The following is a 20,400-nucleotide window of genomic DNA, read 5'->3' as shown; positions in this document are numbered from 1 at the left end:
AGTCGACACAGCAACAGCAACAATGTTTTACTTGCAACGCAACAGCTAAAGCACTACCAAGCTGATCGCTGAGAATGCTATCAATGTGAAACAGCCAGACTGTCAGCCAACAGTTCACAGTTAAAAGAATTTGAAAATGTTATGACAGCAATTAGCCTTAACCTTTAGACAACGCATGAGCTGAAAAATACAGGCTGCCATTGCATTCTGTAAGTTTTCCCTTTCTACACAGGCACCGACTGCAGAGAAGGATTTAGTTTTGTCTCTCAGCTGAAGTCTTAGAAGATTTGGTGCCTGGGCACCTAGCAGTGCTGGATTAATGTCTGGTCTTGATGACCTTAAAGGTCTCTTCCAACAAAAACAACTTTATGACTCTATTCCATGATTCTAAGAGTATGAGGTAGCTGGCTGAATGACTGCTGGAACATGTACAAGGCATCTGGAAAAACTACGAGTTCTGCCAGCCAACTGCATATAGCAAACCACGAGCACCAACAGGTGTATCCCAAGTTTCAAACAGGAGGAGAGCAAGCAGCTCATGCCAATTCACATTTTGCCTTCTTGAAACAGCAAACCCACTGCATTAATTGAATGAAATGAGGGTGCCATCTGGGCTTGGCATGTAGGCTGCCATGGTAACTACAAAATAATTAGCTAAATGCCTTCTAAAGCCAATGAGCCAAATCACTATTTCCTGTGTCACAGAGATGATCTTATCGGCTTACGTTAGAGAGGCTGCTATGCAGATCGTTTGGCAGCATTCTACCAAACGCCTGAAAAAGCCGAGAGCTCCTGTATTTGACAATGAAGGAAACACTGTAACATTAGAGAGGAGAGGAAGAAGTGAAGTCTCTACAATTGTCGCTTCTAACAACTATTGCAAAAACCCAAATCATCACATAAGTTTAAACTTCAAATAATGGCTAAGAACTTGCCTCCACGCAAGTCAGATTTTCCTGCTCCAAAACGTCCACCCAGAAGAGAGCGCGCTTTTTCAGCTTGAAAGCCAGAACTATATTATAGCCACAGAATGCTTGCACATGTTGAATTTAAGGAACAAAACATGTGGTAGGTTATTTCTCATAATGGAGACAGGAATTCTAAATAACCTCTCACTCTACAGATTTAATTCAGATTTCTATTTCTCCCATCCTAGGATATAACAGAATAAACCAGGCTGGAAGAGACCTTTGAGATCATCGAGTCCGACCTATCAACCAACACCACCTCATCAACTAAACCATGGCACCAAGTGCCTCATACAGTCTCTTCCTAAACACCTCCAGGGATGGTGACTCCACCACCTCCCTGGGCAGCACATTCCAATGGCCAATCTCTCTGTGAAGAACTTCTTCCTAACATCCAGCCTAAACCTCCACTGGCACAGCTTGAGACTGTGTCCTCTTGTTCTGGTGCTGGTTGCCTGGGAGAAGAGACCACTCCCTGGGCTCAGCCTCCAGCCAGTTCCTAACCCAGCTCAGAGTGCTGCTGTCCAAGCCAGGGGCTGACAGCTTGGCCAGGAGTTTGCTGTGGGGGACGGTGTCAAAGGCCTTGCTGAAGTCCAGGTAGACAACATCCACAGCCTGTCCCACATCCACCAGAAGCAGTTTAAAATATACCTGCCAAATATTTAACTCTGATCTTACATCTGCAATGAAAACATTCAAGCTGATATTGATGCTAGTGAAAATAGCATCTCCCATCCTTTCAAACAATGCTGAAAAAAACCCAAACCACACCTTTAATGCTCTTCCCAGGAAAAAAAAAAAATGCATAAACACTATCACTATCACCCCTCAGTATTGAACATCACTTACCATCCTGTCCGCTGGGTTTGGTGTTGGCCCACGATTTGGTAACAGGAGCTGCTTCTGGAGGAGCAGGAACAGCAGGTTTTGGCTGCGTCTGTGGCACGTCTGGCTGTCTGGAATTAGAGGGAAAGCACTTGTGAACACAAGAGGGTGAGCACAGACTAAGGTCATCAAAATGAGGTAGCTATGCAGTTGAAGGACCAGTAACTACTTTTCTGCAGAAAAAGCACCTTCTTATAGAAAAGAAGTTGTTACAGTAACAGGGATTGGAACAGAATTGCAACTTTTGGAGTATTGTATCGGACAATCAAAATCCAATTAATCTACAGCCATGGTAGGGAGTAATTTGGAACAATATTCTCTTGTCTCAGGACTTGAGAGGCAAGCACATAAAAGACCAACATGAACTGAGAGAAAGAAGGCAAATATATGCCTGAAATTACAAAGAAAAAGGAACTGGTAAGGAAAGCTAGAGACATCATGAAAAAAATATTTATGGGTACTGTGAATTGGAACCCAGAAGTTTAAGTCTATTAATAACAAAGTCTCAATTCCACCATCTTAATGAAGAGGCAGACATGAGCACACATTTTGTCCAATATAAAACCCAGGCATGTTGCTGAAGCTATGACTAGTTTACAGATTTAGGGATGTTGCTTAACGTCCTTGAAGAACAGGTATTTCTTAAATCTGAGCATTCAGGTAACTCAAGACCCAAAGTATTAGTGTCCGCAAGTTAAGATCTCCATCTTAGCAGTACTCATTTTTGATAAAATGGAAATTATGGGGCAAATCCAGTAGTCCAGATTCACTTTATTACATTGGTAAAGAAGTAACTAGTGGAATATCAGGTCAATTAGCTTTCAACAAACAACTGTAAAGGTGGCAGTCTAAAAGCATCACCAAAAATCATTTCTGGGGAGAAAGACACAAGGCTAACTGAATGCAGTTTTGACTTGTTTCCATAGACTACCAAAATAAAAAAAAAAACAAACCCTACCTATATTTTCCATTTCCACCTAATTTTCTTGCAGCAGCGCATTTTCTAACCAGACTGGGGAAACTGGAAGTTAGCGGCTGTACTGTGTCACACAGAAGTGAAATAAGAAACAAGACCATCAAGAGTTTATTTCTTGCAGCTTTACTGCTTCAGAGCTGAGCCCATTCAGATTTTGAGTTATCCAAATACTCTCCCATAGGTGTACTACCATTTGATAAGGGAAACAAATCAGCTAGGTGCTAGCTGAATTAATTTAAGTCAACACACAACAGGCTGTGCTATCCGGGAAAAAGGGGCTGAAGCAATACCCACAGAAAATGCGACAACTGGGGAAAGCAGCAGCAGAAAAGATGTTCATAATCACAGGCAACAGCTCCATCATGAGCATTCTATTAACTGTGCTGCAGAAGAAAACCAATTAAACTAAGGCAAGCTGATATCAAGATGTTACCTTTATCCACAAGACTTTTGAGAGGATTACCAAAACACTTTACATGTCATCTGCAGAATTTTAAAGCATATTAAAATGCTGAAGAAATACAGCAGTAGCTACAGTAATGGTATGAAGACCTGAGCAAATACATCAACGGTTTGAATTTAGAAGAACTTACTTGAAGCCTGGGCATACTGTCCCTAGGAACGAGTTCCTCCAACCAGTTTTACTAGTATGTGACTTTGAAGCCTTTATGTGAATATCAGGTATGAAAATATAAAGACAAACACCTTCCAGCTGCAGATAAGGGACTGCTATTTCTTGCAAATGCAAGAGGAACTGCTGACGTATACTTCTAACAGATGCAGCTGGCTACGAGAAGGCAGACAGACGTGGACAAAATGTTTTAGTCAAACAAGCCACTGGCTCAACAGATTTAAGTAGACCAAGTGTAAAATTTAAACAATAGAATACTCCAGAAGATCAGCCTTTTCGGAGAGAGGTCAAAACCTGACCTATATTTAAATGTAGGAAAAGTATGCAGGTTGAAGGGACAGCAAGAAGGAGAAAAGAAAAACCACAAAAAACCCCCACCTTTTGCTTTCACAAGTGCTGGTGACAGTCAGTGCCCCCATCTATCTTGGAGTGTTTTTCAGAACAATTTATACAGAATTAACCAGGTTGGAAAAGACCTTTGAGATCATCAAGTCCTACCTATCACCCAACACCATCTCATCAAGTAAACCATGGCACCAAGTGCCTCATCCAGTCTTATTTTAAACACTTCCAGTGATGACGACTCCACCACCTCCCTGGGCAGCCCCTTACAGTGGCCAATCTCGCTTTCTGTGAAGAATTTCTTGCTAACATCCAGTCTAAACCTCCCCTGGCGCAGCTTGAGACTGTGTCCTCTTGTTCTGGTTGCCTGGGAGAAGAGACCAAACCCCACCTGACTACATCCGCCCTTCAGGGAGCTGTAGATGCAACAAACATTAATAGTGGTGCTATTAACTCTCTGGTAGCTATCTTGAGGCCAGCCAAATAATTTCTCTCTACCCACTGCTGCTTTTGGGAAGGCACAACAAAACAACCCTGATCTTGCTGGCCACTTACTTTTCTTCTTCATGCTGTTCTTGTTTTGAAGCCCATCCTGTGCCATCTTTAGGTACAATGTTCACATTGGGGTCATTGCCTTTGTTCTCTGCTTTGAGACTGGGAAGGTTAGCTGGGGGAGGCATCCTCCTTGAAATAGCAACTTTTCCGAGACTCTGTAATCCATGGCGTGCAGCAACTGCACGTCAAAACAGAACAAGTTAACAACGTTATTTAGCAGGCAGTGTTTGTGCAAAGCTGTGTAAATCAGTAAGAAAATACAAAAGCATGACAGTTAGAAATTCTTCATAGTTTAATTTTTAAAAAATAGGAATTTGAAATGTTTCTTTTGGGAGAACTTGAGAACTTTTTTAACAGAGTCACTGCTTAGCCTAGTTCAGAGATTAAAAAGGATCTGTGTCCCCACCTTAATACACAATGCTCAGTGACAGAAATGCCGATGTCTTAGTATCCTTTGACACATCGTCAAGCATCATCCTCTTGCCCCTTTTAGTGTTTAATGTACCTTAATGAGTCTGCAAGGATACCCACACAGATCCAGCCCATTTAATTTTTGCTTCTAGTTTCAGTTGGCAGATGCTGCTCTTGCAGAAACATTCCTACAAATTACATTTACTCCAGACCACAAGTATAAAAAAAAAACAACATGAAGCTAATGCACTGTATGGGACAGTCAAGCTACCAGCTAATCAATTCAGATGAACAAATACAAGGTATTACCCTAGGCATGTTGTATCATTACAAGCATCTCAGTTACAACCTTGAAAAATACTACTGTGGCAAACTTCAACGAATTCTGAACACATTTCCCCACTTTCACACCTCAATTTAGGCAAGTATGTCAAATAAAATTCCAATACTTCAGAGTGTCATCCCGCCTTGGGTCTCAGTCCAACGAGTCATGAAAAGCAGGCACACAGTGTCCCTATTTGAAACTACAGTGTAAGCTGCATTGAGTGTTTGCCTGCAAAACAAAGCACCTGATCTGAGAGTGAGCACCGCCTCCTCCTCAAACACATCCAGTACCACAAACATTTTATGAAACACAGTAAAAGGCTCAGCTGGGAAATGGCACCTCATATGCGGACAACAAAAGGAGACTAGCTACAGAAGTTTTTATTTACCTATATTCTACATCCTATTTGACTGCAGAGACTGTGTCTCTGAACAGATACCTCTGTTGGCAGCTAACCAGAAACCGTCGTCAACATTGCTTTCCACTTAACTGTCGTATCAAGCAGTTCTAACATCTTGCTGTGTGGTTAAGTGCTCATATAACTTGCACGCTTAATTAGTATTACAGCAACGATGAAACAGAAGGCAAAACTGCAGGTCGCTCACTCACCTGTGGTTTTCTGTGTTTCCAATGACTTTCCTTTGTAAGTATTAAACAGACTGAGCGTCGCATACTTTGTTTTTCCGTCCTTTGCTTTTGTACTCTGGCCTGACTTTTCCGACATTTCGATGGAAACTCATCGAGTCTGGTACCTTCTGCTCACCTTTCAAAATCTGCCTGAAAAGAAAAGCAATTTGAGTAAAAGCCAATACTTAGGCCAGAGCTCATAGGACAAAAGTAGACAGCTTATTTGACAATATTAGCACTGGTTTATTTAAGCATACTGGAGATGCCATAGAATAGCCCTCAAAACCTTATTTTAAGGTATTTCTATCTCCACAATTTGAACGTCACAAAATCAGGAGGGTCAGCATTTAATTAACATCAAATCCTGTAGAAATGGTGAATACTGTCCATAACTTCACTTCAAAAAGCCTTAACAAACAAAAAACCTGCACAAACTGCCCCCCAAGCAAAAAAATAAAAACCCAAGCCCAAACACACAAACCACCCCCCAAAAGCACTGAGATACTCCTAACTGTGGTAGGGTACTTCTGCAATTTGTTCTCTTCCCAATTAAAACCATCATGAAGTCTGCAGCTAGAGAAATCAAATACAGTAAGTTGGAAGTTTTCCTTATCAAAACTGGGAACACAGTATGTTCAGACAGGGAGGATGAAGAATTCTACAGACCAAGAACAATACCATTCTTCCTGCTGCAGTAAATTTACAGGGGTGCTAAAAGTCAGTAGTCCCTCTCCTCCCTCTTTCCTCCAGAATGGCAGGTCTTGAGAAAAAAACACCTGTAATTATCACTGGTATTTCACTCGAAGTTCTTAGAAGGAACTTGACAGATTTGCTGTTCATCAGCAGACAGGATTACAAGTGGGCTTCATTTAAACAGAACTTTATGATGAGTTGGGTTCTCTTAACACTCAAACCCCTGCTACCCTCCTTACAATTTTTTGTGTATTTCCATATGAATTCCCAAACAGTTATGTATGCTCAAATACTTGTGTTCTCATTCCACCAGCAGAGAGCACTTTAAAAAAAGACACAGCTGTACATCCTGATGGAAGCCTTTGCCTAACCAACAAATTTCCTGGCCAAACTCAGAGCCTCAAAGGACATTCGAAAGGAACTCAATTTCAATGCAAGGCTAAGAAAAGTCCACAAGGGCAAGTAGTCCAAAGAATTAAAGCACTTACTTGATCATGACAGACATTAACCAATGTCAAAAGATCAGGGAAGTTTCATTTATATAGGAATGGTAACACACTCATACTCTGCCTTTTACCTCAATTTACAAGCCATGATTGACAAGACTAAGAAACTAGGATGGCAAATAACTTTGGGACAGTCCAGTTTCAGTACGATTTGGGCCAGATACTTTTCTGTTTCAACCCATGTATACCGTTGCAAAGGAATATATTCTCCTCTCTCCCAAGGATAAAACATCTCCTGGATTATTTTGCCAAATTACTCAGCATCTGGCTATTTCAACAGCACATGAAACACCAACAGCCTTTCCTTGTGTCATCTAAAGGCAAGAAATACAGGAGGAAAGGACACTAAGCTAAGCTCACTAAGTGGATCATGTAATCCAAACACAGACCTTGGATATGGCTGCTAAACCATCCCTTATCTACCAAAAAAAAATAAAATCCAACCCATACCGAGGCTGCAGGGTTTTCCTGGAAGCCACAGCTCACTATTCAAGCATCATTACAGGCACGGGGATGGAAAACCACCTCAGCCTGATACAGGAATTCAGGCAAGCTGTGGTGTTTAGGCAGGGTGCCCCCTGTTGCTGCCACACAAGATACACCTCCTGTGTCCCCAGGGTTCAGCCCAGTAGGTGGACACAAGAAAAAGCATATTTCACGCCCATAACGTCCTGCGCCCTATAAATCTGTCTGCAAAGTCTCTCTCTTCCTCTTTCTTCCCTCCCTGCTCCCGGGAGAGATGCTCCCTATCTGGTAACGGTTATCTCAAGGCCTCATAGGCCTGGCTAGGCCTAATGCCAGGAGGAGAAGGCGAAGGGGGTGGGGGGTTGGTCTCAGACCTGGCCAGTCTTGAGGCCAGCCTAGCAGTGAGTAAGCTTATCTTTGGAGCTATCAGTCAAGCAGATTTCAAGCAACCATTCACTATTCACAGCTGCCCCAATACTTATTTGCAATTCAACAACGTGTCAAGCTTTGCCCATTATTATTATTCATGGCCATGCATGGGGGAAGATGATTCAGGCAATTTATTGCCCCTCCTCAGTTCACAAAAGTAGCGATGCCCCAAGAGATGCAGGCAGTTTGAGGATGGCTTAAGGTAACACTGAATTTTTGTCATACTTTCCAAAGCCTGTATCTCTGGTAAAGATCAAACATAGAAAATCTTACTCATAACTCTCTTCTTTACAGAGTAAGACAGAATTCATACTTCAGCATATCTTAATTATAGCAATTGTTCATTCTAGAACATTTGATAGCTTAAAGAACAGGAGGCAGTGACCATGTTCCCCAATAATGCTTTTGATGTCGAATTTACAAAAATTGGTCTGCTCATTACAGCTGAGCTCTCTGCCTTTTAGATTATTAAAATTCATACTGCTTGACAAGTTTGTCCAATGTTACACTACAAAGAAAAATAAACAGTATTTCAAATGGATTAAAATTGCACATGCCTCAGTAACCTGACTTGCAGAAAACACACCAGGCACTACAAACAGTGGCTCTTTTAAATTAGGCCAGTCAATACATTCATATTTAACTAAGTTTAGACTGGATATTGGTTGGCAAAGAAGGTATTCTTGCAAAATTAGACTTCAGAGCAGGTACTCAAGCCAGGGATCACAAATCCTCCCTCTGAAGTGCCCATCTGGCCCTCTACTAACATACCAGCCAGGTCACACATTAAACAAGCACCCAGTGTCATTTAACAGTTATTAAGAGATAATTGCACGGTTTCAAGCCATACAAAACAAATTTTGGAGTTGTAACCAGCTCCAAGAACTTTTCCTTTTCACATAAACTTTACTTGTATACGTTACATTCATATACTGCAGCATTGGAATCATTTCCCCTGTAGCACCATGTACCAGGTATTTCAACATAGGTTTCCTTTGTGCATACAATAGGCTGAGAAGTACTAGACTTATCAAGCCATCCCAAATTTGCCCTTGTACTTATATTTATTGTTATTGTCAGTAAGCTAGCTGTTAAGTCTGAACTCCACCAGTCAAATCCAAAGTGCTGCGTTCTGCAAGGTTAAGAATCGCTGCTGTATGAACATGAGACAGCTGTACACCTCTGAACAGCAGCCACATATAAAAGATGTCAGAACTACTTACCAGAATTAAGTAACTACCACGATAGTGAACAGGACAGGCAACAACACAAGCAGTAGCAGCAGCTGGCAGAGCTCACTGCACTATTAAAGCAATTCAGCCGTTCATTTTGAATGACTATGGTTGCTATGACACAGAATCACAGAAGGCACAACGCTCCCAAAATTCTGGAGCAAAGATTACCTTTCAGGCGCTCTGCAATGCTACCAAGTTGACTGACCTCCACTATGGCCTTAGGATCATAGAATTGCTAGGGCTGGAAGGGACCTCGAGGATCATCTATTTCCAACCCCCCACCTATCAGCAGGGACACCTCACACTACATTTTGTGGTTGAAATTATTAGTGTAATTCCTGTATTAGACTGTCCTTCCAGACTACAACCGGTTGGCTTGTTTAGATCCTTCCACAAACTCAGAAATATGTGTACAGAAATGAACACAGTAGCCCCCCCAAATTCTAGATACCCTGGTCTCTGTGAAGGAACTTGTACCTCTGTGATACAGCTGGTAGAGCAGTATATTCTGGGCTGCAGGATCATATTTAAAAAAAAAAAAAACAAAAAAAAAAAACAAAAAAAAACCACAAAACAACCAAAAACACAAACAACCCAAAACCCACAACCCCAGCACCTAAACCCCACATACATAGCGCACAGACCTTTCCCACAAAGTTCCAGCTTGGCCCACCATATCTGAATTCCAAGACAACTTATTTAGACTGTCATGGCACTAGTTCATGTCTGGAAACGTTGCACAGTGCTCCATTAGGATCAACTGCAGACTAGAGGAGACTTTACCTCCACTTCGAAAAAGGTTCTTATGGGATTAAACAAGGAAGAAAGTATCACACATTTTATGGTCAGTTTTGAGGACTGGAGTGGTAAGAAACTTAAAATATCTAGTAAGTGGGCAATTCTTGTCTGGTTCCTTCCTTCTCTCCCACCACATCCATATCAGATTTTTGTAGAATATTACACACTTGCAAGAACAGAAAAGCATTCCGTGTAAGCCACAGTAGTTTTTCTCTGTGAACATGCACAAACAGGCAAGGAAAGGGGAAGAGGAGTCCTATTACCTCAACTCCAAGAACTGTATTCTGGCTAAATTTGGAGAGGGCAAAGCACACCATCCAAGGCTGAAACCTGAAGATTTCAACTCCTGGTGCCTCAAATGCCCATCTGACAAGTGGGAAACATCATAGAAGACCATGACACGAAAGTTTATTCGTAACTGGGACACATTTGCACCTCTCTCAAACAGAAAACAGGAAAGATTCAGGAAGACTTTTCATACCCTATTTTAAGTACACTAAATAAAATAGAAGTCATTATCAAAGAATCCTGCTATTTCAAAGAGTTCAGGGTAGATCTCAACAACTCATTCCAGAGCAGGACCCATACTAAGTATCATTTCCTTCAAAAACCAGACTAACACACTTTTCCATCTTCATTTCTCCCTCCTCATCTCTAGATTTTGGGCTCAAGTTTACAGCAGAGCTAGAAAGAAGGTGCAAAGATTGCACCGATTCTATAAATTCTGTGAAGGTAGGTGACTGAGGGGGGAAAAGAAAACAATATTCATCGCCTTTTCTTTCTGTGGCACAAGCCGATCCCTGAGGGCACTACAAATCTATAGAGTAGTGCTGCTAACGGCCACCAAACAGAAAATCAACATTAGTTCTGTTCCTTAGAACTAAAGCAACCTGTCATGAGACAAAGATGTAGCAAAGCATACTTTCTATTATTCTTCAGATTATTCACCTCGACAGACCACAGAAAGTCTTTCCAAAACACTACCAGAACTACACGTCAGGTGGAAAACAGATCATAACAGAAGAAAGCCATTTTAGGATGTTAACTCGTAGATGCATCTTACAAAAAAGCAGTCTGTGGATGCCAGAAAAGAGCACCCACAAAGACATCTGCACCAGTTTTGAGACACCTAACAACAGTCTAAATAGAGTAGCTAAGCAATCAAAAATAACTAAAATTAGCCACCCACAAAAAGTACACACAGAAGCTAACTTTACCACAAAGAATATGTTAGTTTAAACTAGCAATCTATAGAGCAACAAATCTTTTGTTGCCTTAGAAGGACTGGAAGACAGTTTGCTGAATTGTCTTCTAAAAGATACACCGGTCACCTAGAATATGGCCTTCCAACTGGACAACCAGCAACAATCGCCATCTCAGAGAACTTTTATTAGGAATCTCTGAAGTATAACAGGGCACTAGAACTTTTAAAATAAACTTTTAAGACACATCCTGAAACAGAAAAATAATCTGTCAATTCTATTCGTTTTTTTCCTCGGTGCATTCTTGAGAACAAAAGGAAAAATGAGCTACAAGCAGCTGCTTGGAGTGAAAAGTACACAGATACAAGGACAGCAACCATACAAACTTCAAATTTGTCTCTATCCACAGATTTAAATATATATTTAACTGCACATCCGTGAGCATTTTATTTAGTATGCATAGAAATCATATTCCTGTGGAACAGCCCTACCAGAAGCAGCTTGATCCATAGGATCAATCATGATCAACATCATGATTAAAAAGCCACAGACAGGATAAACACACTGGCAATAAAACTGTCAAAATGCACTAAATATTTTCATGGCCCACACAGCTTCTTTCTTTCCACTAAGGACAGTTTTTGGTATCTGTACTGTTTATAAAATCTGCTTCTGAAGTGACCTCAGTTATGGCCCACTCCCCTCACAGGTAGAATGATGCAAGAACAGCTAGTTAAGAACTGGAGAAAGAAAGGACAGTTTTCATTTCATTTGAGCATCATTTCTTTTTGCATGCGTACAGTCAGAATATCAAATAAAGCTATCCAGTATTTTGACAAATACTACCTAAATATTCTCTAAGGTAATGTTGCTACCCAGGGATTCAATGCTTTTTATGGTTATGTATGTCATTATCTTCCATATTTTATGCGTGGCCAGATCTTGGTCGCCTGCTTTCTACTGGATAATAGAAGCAATTCATCAACAGCTCTTATGCTTACTTCTGTCTTTTGTAAGGAAGGAAGGTGGTGTAGTTTAACCAAGCACCTCACAGCTGCTTGTCCCTCTGTAGGATAAGGAAGACAATTGGAAGAGTAAAAATAAAAAGCAACCTCATGGGTTGAGATAAGGACAATTTAATAAGTGAAGCAAAACAAGGAATTCATACACTCTGTCCCCTTAGCAGGCAGATGTTCAGCTATGCCTAGGAGGACAAATGCCATTACTCCAAAAGTGCGTGTCCCCTTTCTCCTCCTTTCCCCAGCTTTATATCCTGAGCATGACATCGTATTGCATGGAATACCCCTCTGGTTATTTGGGGTGAGCTCTCCCTCCATGTCCCCTCTCAACTACTTGTGCACCCCCAGCCCACTTGCTGGTGAGGTGATGCCGAGGAGCAGAAAAGGTCTTGACTCTGTGTAAGCACTGCTCAGGAGTAACAAAAATATCCTGGTTTTATCTATACTGTTTCCAGCACAAATCCAAAATACAGCCCCATACTAGCTATTATGGAAAAAAGTAACTCTACCCCAGCCAAAATGAGTAGAGGGGCTAATGGCAGGAGGCACTCAAATACAACTATTCTTATGAACAAAATGCTAAATTACTAAGCACCTTCCTAAAATTTTCCTTATTCTCTACGATTGTACATATCCATCTGCTTTAGCTTGGTAACTACACTTTGAAGTATTCTTCTGGCTGTAGATTCTTCCACATAAATCCACCTTTATCACTAGAAGAATTAAATCTAAAATGTACAAAGTACTATCAATGAAACATTTAAAGTAAGTAAGACTGATTACAGAAGTTACAAATTATCAAAGAACAAAGAGCCGCAGTTCTGAGATGTGTAGGAGAAGGGCTGTTGCAGATAGCTTTGGAAGGTTGTGTGTGGTCTCTGACTTGGAAAAGAATTTAAACGTCTTGTGACTGAGGAGAAGGAACTGGGCAGAAGTTGGTTGGATGTGTTAAAATATTGTTTTATTTTAGCCTATTGTATGCCTTAATTACACGCATGCCAGTAGAAAATAACCAATTAAGATGTGACACATGTGCCTTCTGATAGGTTAGATAATATTGCTGTGTAATGGAATAAACGTCCTTGCCTGCTTAAATCTTGTCCTGTGCTCAGGGTGATTCAAACACCTATACGACAACAGAGATGTACAAAGCAAGCAGACTTTTTAAGTTTGCTAGGTACTAAAAGACAACCGAACAATGACTACCCTTCTTCTAGACACACTGTGTCACAGAAGCGGTTCAGCTGAAGAGGGGCGGAAGGAAATCTCTTTTCCAAGAAAAAGGATAAAACACTGGCATGATGACTTCTCTTACTGGAAGAGGTTCACCAAATGAAATTAATTTTCAGTTTAATTTTTTGACTAAAGCCACAACACTTCAATCTATTTAGGGATCTATCTCTTGCTAGAGTCAATGAGAACTAAGTTCCTACAGAGTACAATCTGAGTTGAAGTTGCAAAACAGCTAGTAACTTTTTATGGGTAGTTCCACTATTGCCATTCAGAAAACAAAACAAAAAAACCCATGGAGAGACAGCAACGTTTTCAACTTTTACTTTGTACTACTAAGATACAAACAGATCCACTGGGGCTTCCCACACAACATACAAAAGGAGGAAGCACATCACCTTGGAAAAGGAGACCTAGCAGAGCAATAGCTGTTCTCAAGCAGCAGACAGTGCATGAGCTCTGAAGCTGCAGGCACCTACTAACCAGCAACAGATGAGCAGGTAACTTAAAAGGAGTTCAGGACCGACTGAGAGCCATAGCCTGTCCTTCTGCCCAGCAGGAGAAAACATTTTCTCAGACTACTGCTCCTATGTCTTTATGTTAGGGTTTCCATTTTTTTCCTGGTCAGTTTTCTAGTACATTTACATTGTCTGTAAAGGAAGGACAATACCCTTGTATTTTAAAGACAAGTTCACACTTAAAAATGTATTTTTATTCTAAAAGTACCAAGTATCAAAGTCAAGCATCAAACAGGGTCCCCTCCATGTATTTTGCATCTTCAAGTTAAATACAGATGATCCAAAGCTGCCCCACACCCTTGTTTGTCACATTAAAGACCATTTCCAGGATTTCAGAAGAACACAGTAGTAGAATGCAATTCTCTGAATTGCCAGAAGCTGGATAATGAAAACAGGTACAAGTATCACCAAAGAGCTGAAACAAAAAAATCCTGCCTACAGCTTCCTAGGGTGCAACATCAACACTTAGCACTGCACCTCCACGTTCCACACACAGCCATGAATTCACTCCCTCTGAACGCCTAAGCACAGCTGAATAAACTCAAGAGTAACTTTACATCTTACACTAGAAATACACAACCTCCACCCCAAAATGTTCTGCTTAGAAAATTTACAGCAAAAATTTGAACTCAAAATACAACATCTGCTATCTCCAGCAGCAGGACTTCTAGGCACACAAAATGCCTAGAGAAATCCACTCCTGAGCTCACTCAAAAAATAAGTGATTATTCAATTTACCATTCAAGCACTTTCAAGTAGCTAAACATCCCATGCCCAAACTCAGCCTTAAGTCTGTGTAGTCAAACATACTGATGATGGGGTTCAAAGATCTAGACACAAGTGATTTTGATTTGGCTTCCAAATACAGAAAATCTACTTGGGTACTTCTTTCAAACTCCCTTGCAACACGAGGGATAGTTCTTTATGCTACTATACTGATGGAATTCCCATACAAACAAGTAAGAAAGAGAACATTCTTCAGGGCTGAATTTGTACACCACAACTGCATGTGTCACAGACACCATAAAATTATGAGAATCAGAAATCCCTTCTATCACTAGACCAGACATTGGGTTCAGCATTCGCCTGTATTGGAACGGACCAGAATGAACTTTGTATAAATACACTGACGTCAAAACTGAACCAGCACATCGTGCTTCTGTCCTTACAATCACTGTTTTGGAAGGCTGCATTTGCCCCAGATAGCTTCCCCATTGATGACTGAACTAAACATGGAATTGGGCTTAAAGAAATAGTTCTAAGTCCGCTGGCAAACTCAAATAGTAAAGACCAACAAACTAGTGGAACAAGCTTACAACTTTTCAGAGCAATTCCCAGTTTAGGCAACTGAGGCATAACAATGCAGAACAAATACTGGTTTTTCACTAGTAATTGAATAAAAAGCTTCCAAAGCCTAAGAAGACTACAGCCAATATTACGTGAGAACAACACAGTTACTAGACTAAAAATCTCACCAGTGGGGTATAGTGACCATGTATAATATAGTGTAGCCTTTGTTCCACACAAGCTACACTAGTGGAAAGGAAGTTAATCCTACCAACACTGCTCCAGTAAAAAGCATGAAGACAACTAACTACCACTAACTGTGCTGGATTAGAAGCGCAGATAACGTACACTTAAACAGCGAATTGGTCACAATGGCTTTTTCAGGGCACTCGAGGAAAGAAACTGACAGTGCGTATCACACCTAAATCAGAACTAGCACACTATAAAGCTAATACACTAACCCAACACAGCTATTCCTGCCATGTTCGGATAATCCTCAAACATAAATTAGAATAATTTAGGTGTTCTGCAAGTCTACCAAATACACTTCAACCAAAAATTTATTCAGTTTCTGAAAATGTGGGATCCAAAACCTCTTTGCAAGCTCACTTTTAAGGGGGGGGGGGAATAGTCTATTCCTTGTTAGCCTGACAATTTCTTTTATTTCCTGCCACTAAGAAGCAAATTTTTTGCACAGCTGCTTTTTTGAGTTTCCAGTTGGTTAAGACACTTTCTAAAACTGTAAATTATTAATTGTGGCAGGAGTTTGGAAGTGCTGGAAAGAAGCCAGGACCAAGAGAAAATATGAATATAAGAGCAGTTTCTATACAATTGAAGAGAGCATTAGAATGAGATGTGTTCTCATTACTCCTGGGAACAGAACAATGTAAGTGCTTTCACCCAATTAGCTTTTCAACTATCAGATGCTGAATGAGATTTTTTTTCCCCAAGATTTGCAAAAGCCTTTATTAAAGAAATTTTCATTATTTAAAGGAATAAGAAAACTTCAAAGCTCTCCAAAATGAATCACTGCCTATTTGAGAAAAAGATAAGGGAATAAATTAAGGCAAATCCTTGCAGAAACAAGCCATGTACCTGCTATCAAACTACAGCATTCAAATAGGTTGGCAGGCAGCACATTTCTCTGAACACAGAAAACTAACGCAACCTGCCTTACCCATCAGAATTCTTTTTTTAACGGAAAAAGTTACAACTATTCATTAAGCTTCTTACAAACTGATTTAGGTCCGTTTATCCTGACCACAGCCACTCTCAGTAAAGGCATCTGTTAGCAGCTAAGCTCACAAACAGTCCCTTAAAATAATGACAAATGCACTCAGCATGCTGCCACAAGTACCACTTTGGGTTTTGCTCAATTGCATTACACCATCCTGCAGAAGCCTGTAAAGGCAAAAAAATAGTAATGTACGCATTGTCCTCATACACCCAGAAGGTGACATGGAGAGTTTCCTTCTTAGTGGCACCCTGAGTAATGGTTGCTGTGTCAAGCCGAGAACAGGAGAGCAAAGGTGAGTCCGCAGTCGGGCTGCAAAAATGAACTACACAACTGATGGCACGCAGATGTTCTCATGTCTGTTCAAATGAGAGTACTGAAAATATTCAAAGGGTCAGCACTTCTCTGCACTTGCTACATTTGGATTTAATTGCACAGGAAAAATAATCAGAGCTGGTCATGATGGAGGGGTTTAGGATCCATTTGCAATACAGGAAACAGAACTGCTTGCGCCCTATAGCGCAAAAAGAAAAAGGCATGAAAAGAATTCTCCATGTATTACTGAATTGTCTCTTATTGCTAAAGAGAGAATAGCAGCAAGCTGAGGTTCCCTTTGGGATGGACTTCAGCAGATCTGACTCCAGCTGCGGGCTCAGCAGCACTTAAGATCTGTTCCTCTGCAGGCAGCTTGCTGCTACAGGGTACCAGAAAGAACAGCTGAGCTGAACAAGAGTTGACTCTGTAAGTCAGTCACGGCTTTTAGGAAGCTGATGAAAGATAATCAATGAGTACATTAAAACAGACCAGAAGAGCAGCAGAAGTTGTAGCTATTTAAAATTACCCATTTCTGCACCGTGTTTCTTTCCCTTTCATTTTAATACACTTACTGCGAAAGCCCTTGCGCTTTATAACAAACTCTGAAACAATGCCAGTTAAACTGGTGGCGTATTTCCAACCCTCTCCACCCACCCCATACTGTATCGGGCAGTGGAAGAGGGCAGGACAGATTAAGAGATAAATGTAAAGCCATCCCTCACTGCAAATAACTCCATCTTTTTCAAGACTTCATTTCCTGCTTCTTTACCACAACTTCCAAGGCCCCAGCACAACAATTAACATTTCTTGATAGAGGAAGTGACACTTCGAGCATTCTTCCCAAGGAACTGCAACTTGCTCTGAGTAGTGGATGACTTGCCACATACATCATACCTTTCTGCACCTCTAAAGTACTCCTGACCTCAGCTGCAAGTAAGTAAAAGTTTTCATACAAAACTTGCTTTTCCAAAGCCCATAGTCATAGATCAGTCCTTAAAAAACACAGTTACAACTAAGTTTAGGAATGAATTAGTTGCTGCTTTGAAAGAATATTCAAGCAAGCTCCTCTGTTCATGAGCTCTTTCCAGGATAATCTGGAAGTGCACAAGAATCATTGTAGGACTACATCCTTACGGATTTTCACTCTTTCGAAAGATGTGCCAAAATTAATGCCCTCTTCTCTAGCTGTTTTTTCAATCTTTTTTTCTGTTCACCTTGTTAAGATATATCTATTATTGAAGAGTCCAACCTGAAGAAGGAAGTAAGCTAACAGTCATAGAATTGTTAGGGTTGGAAGCGACCTCAAGGATCATCCAGTTCCAACCCCCCTGCCATGGGCAGGGACACCTCACACTACAGCAGGTTGCTCACAGCCACATCCGGCCTGGCCTTCAAAACCTCCAGGGATGAGGCTTCCACCAACCTCCCTGGGCAACCTGTGCCAGTGTTTCACCACCCTCATGGGAAAGAATTTCTTTCTAACATCCAATCTCAGTCTACCCACTTCTAGTTTTGTTCCATTCCCCCTGTTCCTGCCATTACCTGAGACCCTAAAAAGTTCCTCACCAGCTTTCTTGTAGGCCCCCTTCAGATACTGGAAGGCCACAATAAGGTCTCATGGCCCTTCTCCGGACACACTCCAGCACCTCTGGATCCTTCCTGTAATAGGGGCTCCAGAACCGCACACAGAGCTCCAGGTGGGGTCTCACCAGAGTGGAGTAGAGGGGAAGAATCACCTTCCTGGCCCTGCTGGCTATGCTTCTCTTGATGCAGCCCAGGATGTGATTGGCTTCCTGGGCTGCAAGTGCACACTGGTGGCTCCTGTTGAGCTTCTCATCCACCAGCACCTTCAAGTCCTTTTCTTCAGAGCTGCTCTCAAGCCAGTCCCTGCCCAGCCTATACTGGTGCTTGGGACTGCCCGTACCCAGATACAGGACCTTGCATAGAGTTTTGTACGGCCTTAGGACAATATAAAACAATGCTCAGAACCGTTAAACAGTTAGACAATGACTTATGCTACTTGCCACCAACGTTGAAACTTCCCACCCTGCTCAAATTCTGTGTTGCCTGTGGCTCCCACCGTATTTCCAACCTGATTCGTGTATCTCAGTAATAATAACAGTAATTTTTCCTCTCCATTAAGAGATGTTACAGCGTATTTGGTTTTAAGCTTTTAAGATACTCCCACTGCGATACTGAGAGCCAAGGCTGCCAGATGCACCAGCTTAGAATGCACCATTGACAGCATTCATAAAAAACGGCTTCAACCCCATGCATCCAAAGGTGGTAGAATTTACTCCTTGGTTTGGTCCAGCTTGGAGAGAGCTCAAAGCTACTCAGAAAGTCTTCTGCCTGCTGCCTGTTTCCCTCTGGATCTCTGGTTACAATTTTGCCTTATGACTTGCTAGGTTCCTGGAACAGAGACCATAATCTTCTTCACCAAAAGGAGGCTCAGTATTTGAGAGATGCAGCTGTGAAAACCACACTGGCCACAATTCTGAACTGGTTAATTACAGTAAGGGTCAAATTCAGCCCCCTGCTTTAGACTGGATTCATTTATGATTTCTTTAAAAGAAAGGACAAAAAAACACCAAACAAAACCAAAGCTCAAAATGGTGTTGATGGGTTGGACACGGTGATCTTGATGGTCTCTTCCAACCTGGTTTATTCTATGTATTCTATGTACATTAGAAAAGCCTTATCAGCATACCCAGCTTTATGTATCTGCCTTGAGCATTACATAACCCATTTTCCATGGAAGTGAACTTGCATCTGCCAAATGGCTACAGAGGGATGTTGAACAGCTTTAGTTGCTCTTGGCTCTGTTTATTTCACTTAGTTAAAAAAAAAAAAAAATCCCCTATGTCCCTTGATACTCTGCTTTCAAGATGCAGTAGGTAAAGAATTAAGGCTCAATATATTATCACAATACTTACCAATAAACTTTGCTTTATTCACAACTAAGTGCACCACACTACAAAGCTCTGTCTGTGCCAGTAGTTTCATTTGTGGCACAAAAAATATCTAACCAAGGTGACTCCATAAAATTAACCAAGTAGCTATGCCACAGGCCAAAGGCAGGGTTTTCTTCCTAGAACAAGTTTTTCCTATAGATTAATTACATACACTGGCAAGAGAAAAATGGTATTGTTCTTTCTTAAATACTTGTACTCTGCACCTGTATGTACACCTAGATACATCTGTACAGGAAGCACACAGTCCTAAATGCTATTATAAAAAAAGCACTGTAAATACAGTAATTTATTTTTGCAAAATGCAAGCATCAATGCACTGATCTAAACACAGTGAGGTCCTTCAATGGAATATATGGTTACTTTGAAATAGCAGAAATATATTAAGTTCTGAAGGATATCAAGTCTTACAATGGAAGAAAGCTACTGGCTTCTCAAACAAAATGAGTGTTCCTGCACTTCTACTTTAGCTCAAGACTCAAATTAGTTAAATCATAAATAGTTTAAAGTTTATTCTTGGAAAAATAGGTAAGTCTACAGTAATAACTGTGAAGTACGAATTAAAATTTCAAATATTAAATCTAGGACTATTAAGGTCACATGCTTAGAAAACATTAGTTCTACAAGCTGTAGCTGTGTATGTGATTTAATGAGTAAAGCCTAAAAAGGTTTGCTCTTCTAAATAGAGAGAGATGGATTTCCTACCTTAAACAGTAAGTGTCTATCCTTTGCTGGTTTTATTATGAAAAACCATTTGGTACCTCTGAGCATGATGGA

General features: G+C 40.9%; 1 protein-coding gene across 1 annotated transcript in view; it reads right to left on the bottom strand.

The window, feature by feature from the left end:
• The window catches only part of PRRC2C (proline rich coiled-coil 2C), a 56,683-nt gene extending 50,816 nt beyond the window's left edge, over positions 1-5,867 (bottom strand). Inside the window, exons 1-3 of the mRNA XM_054165595.1 lie at positions 5,703-5,867; positions 4,358-4,535; positions 1,818-1,924 (exon numbers count right to left, since the gene is read on the bottom strand). Coding sequence (XP_054021570.1) covers positions 1,818-1,924; positions 4,358-4,535; positions 5,703-5,817 — 400 coding nt within the window. The 5' untranslated portion in view covers positions 5,818-5,867. The remainder of the gene's footprint in view (positions 1-1,817; positions 1,925-4,357; positions 4,536-5,702) is intronic.
• Between the last annotated feature and the right edge of the window lie 14,533 nt (positions 5,868-20,400).

This window comes from Dryobates pubescens, chromosome 11 (assembly GCF_014839835.1).
Source record: "Dryobates pubescens isolate bDryPub1 chromosome 11, bDryPub1.pri, whole genome shotgun sequence".
Lineage (NCBI taxonomy): Eukaryota > Metazoa > Chordata > Aves > Piciformes > Picidae > Dryobates > Dryobates pubescens.
Note: the sequence above shows the minus strand (reverse complement) of the source record. Positions and strands in the feature narration are given on the sequence as shown.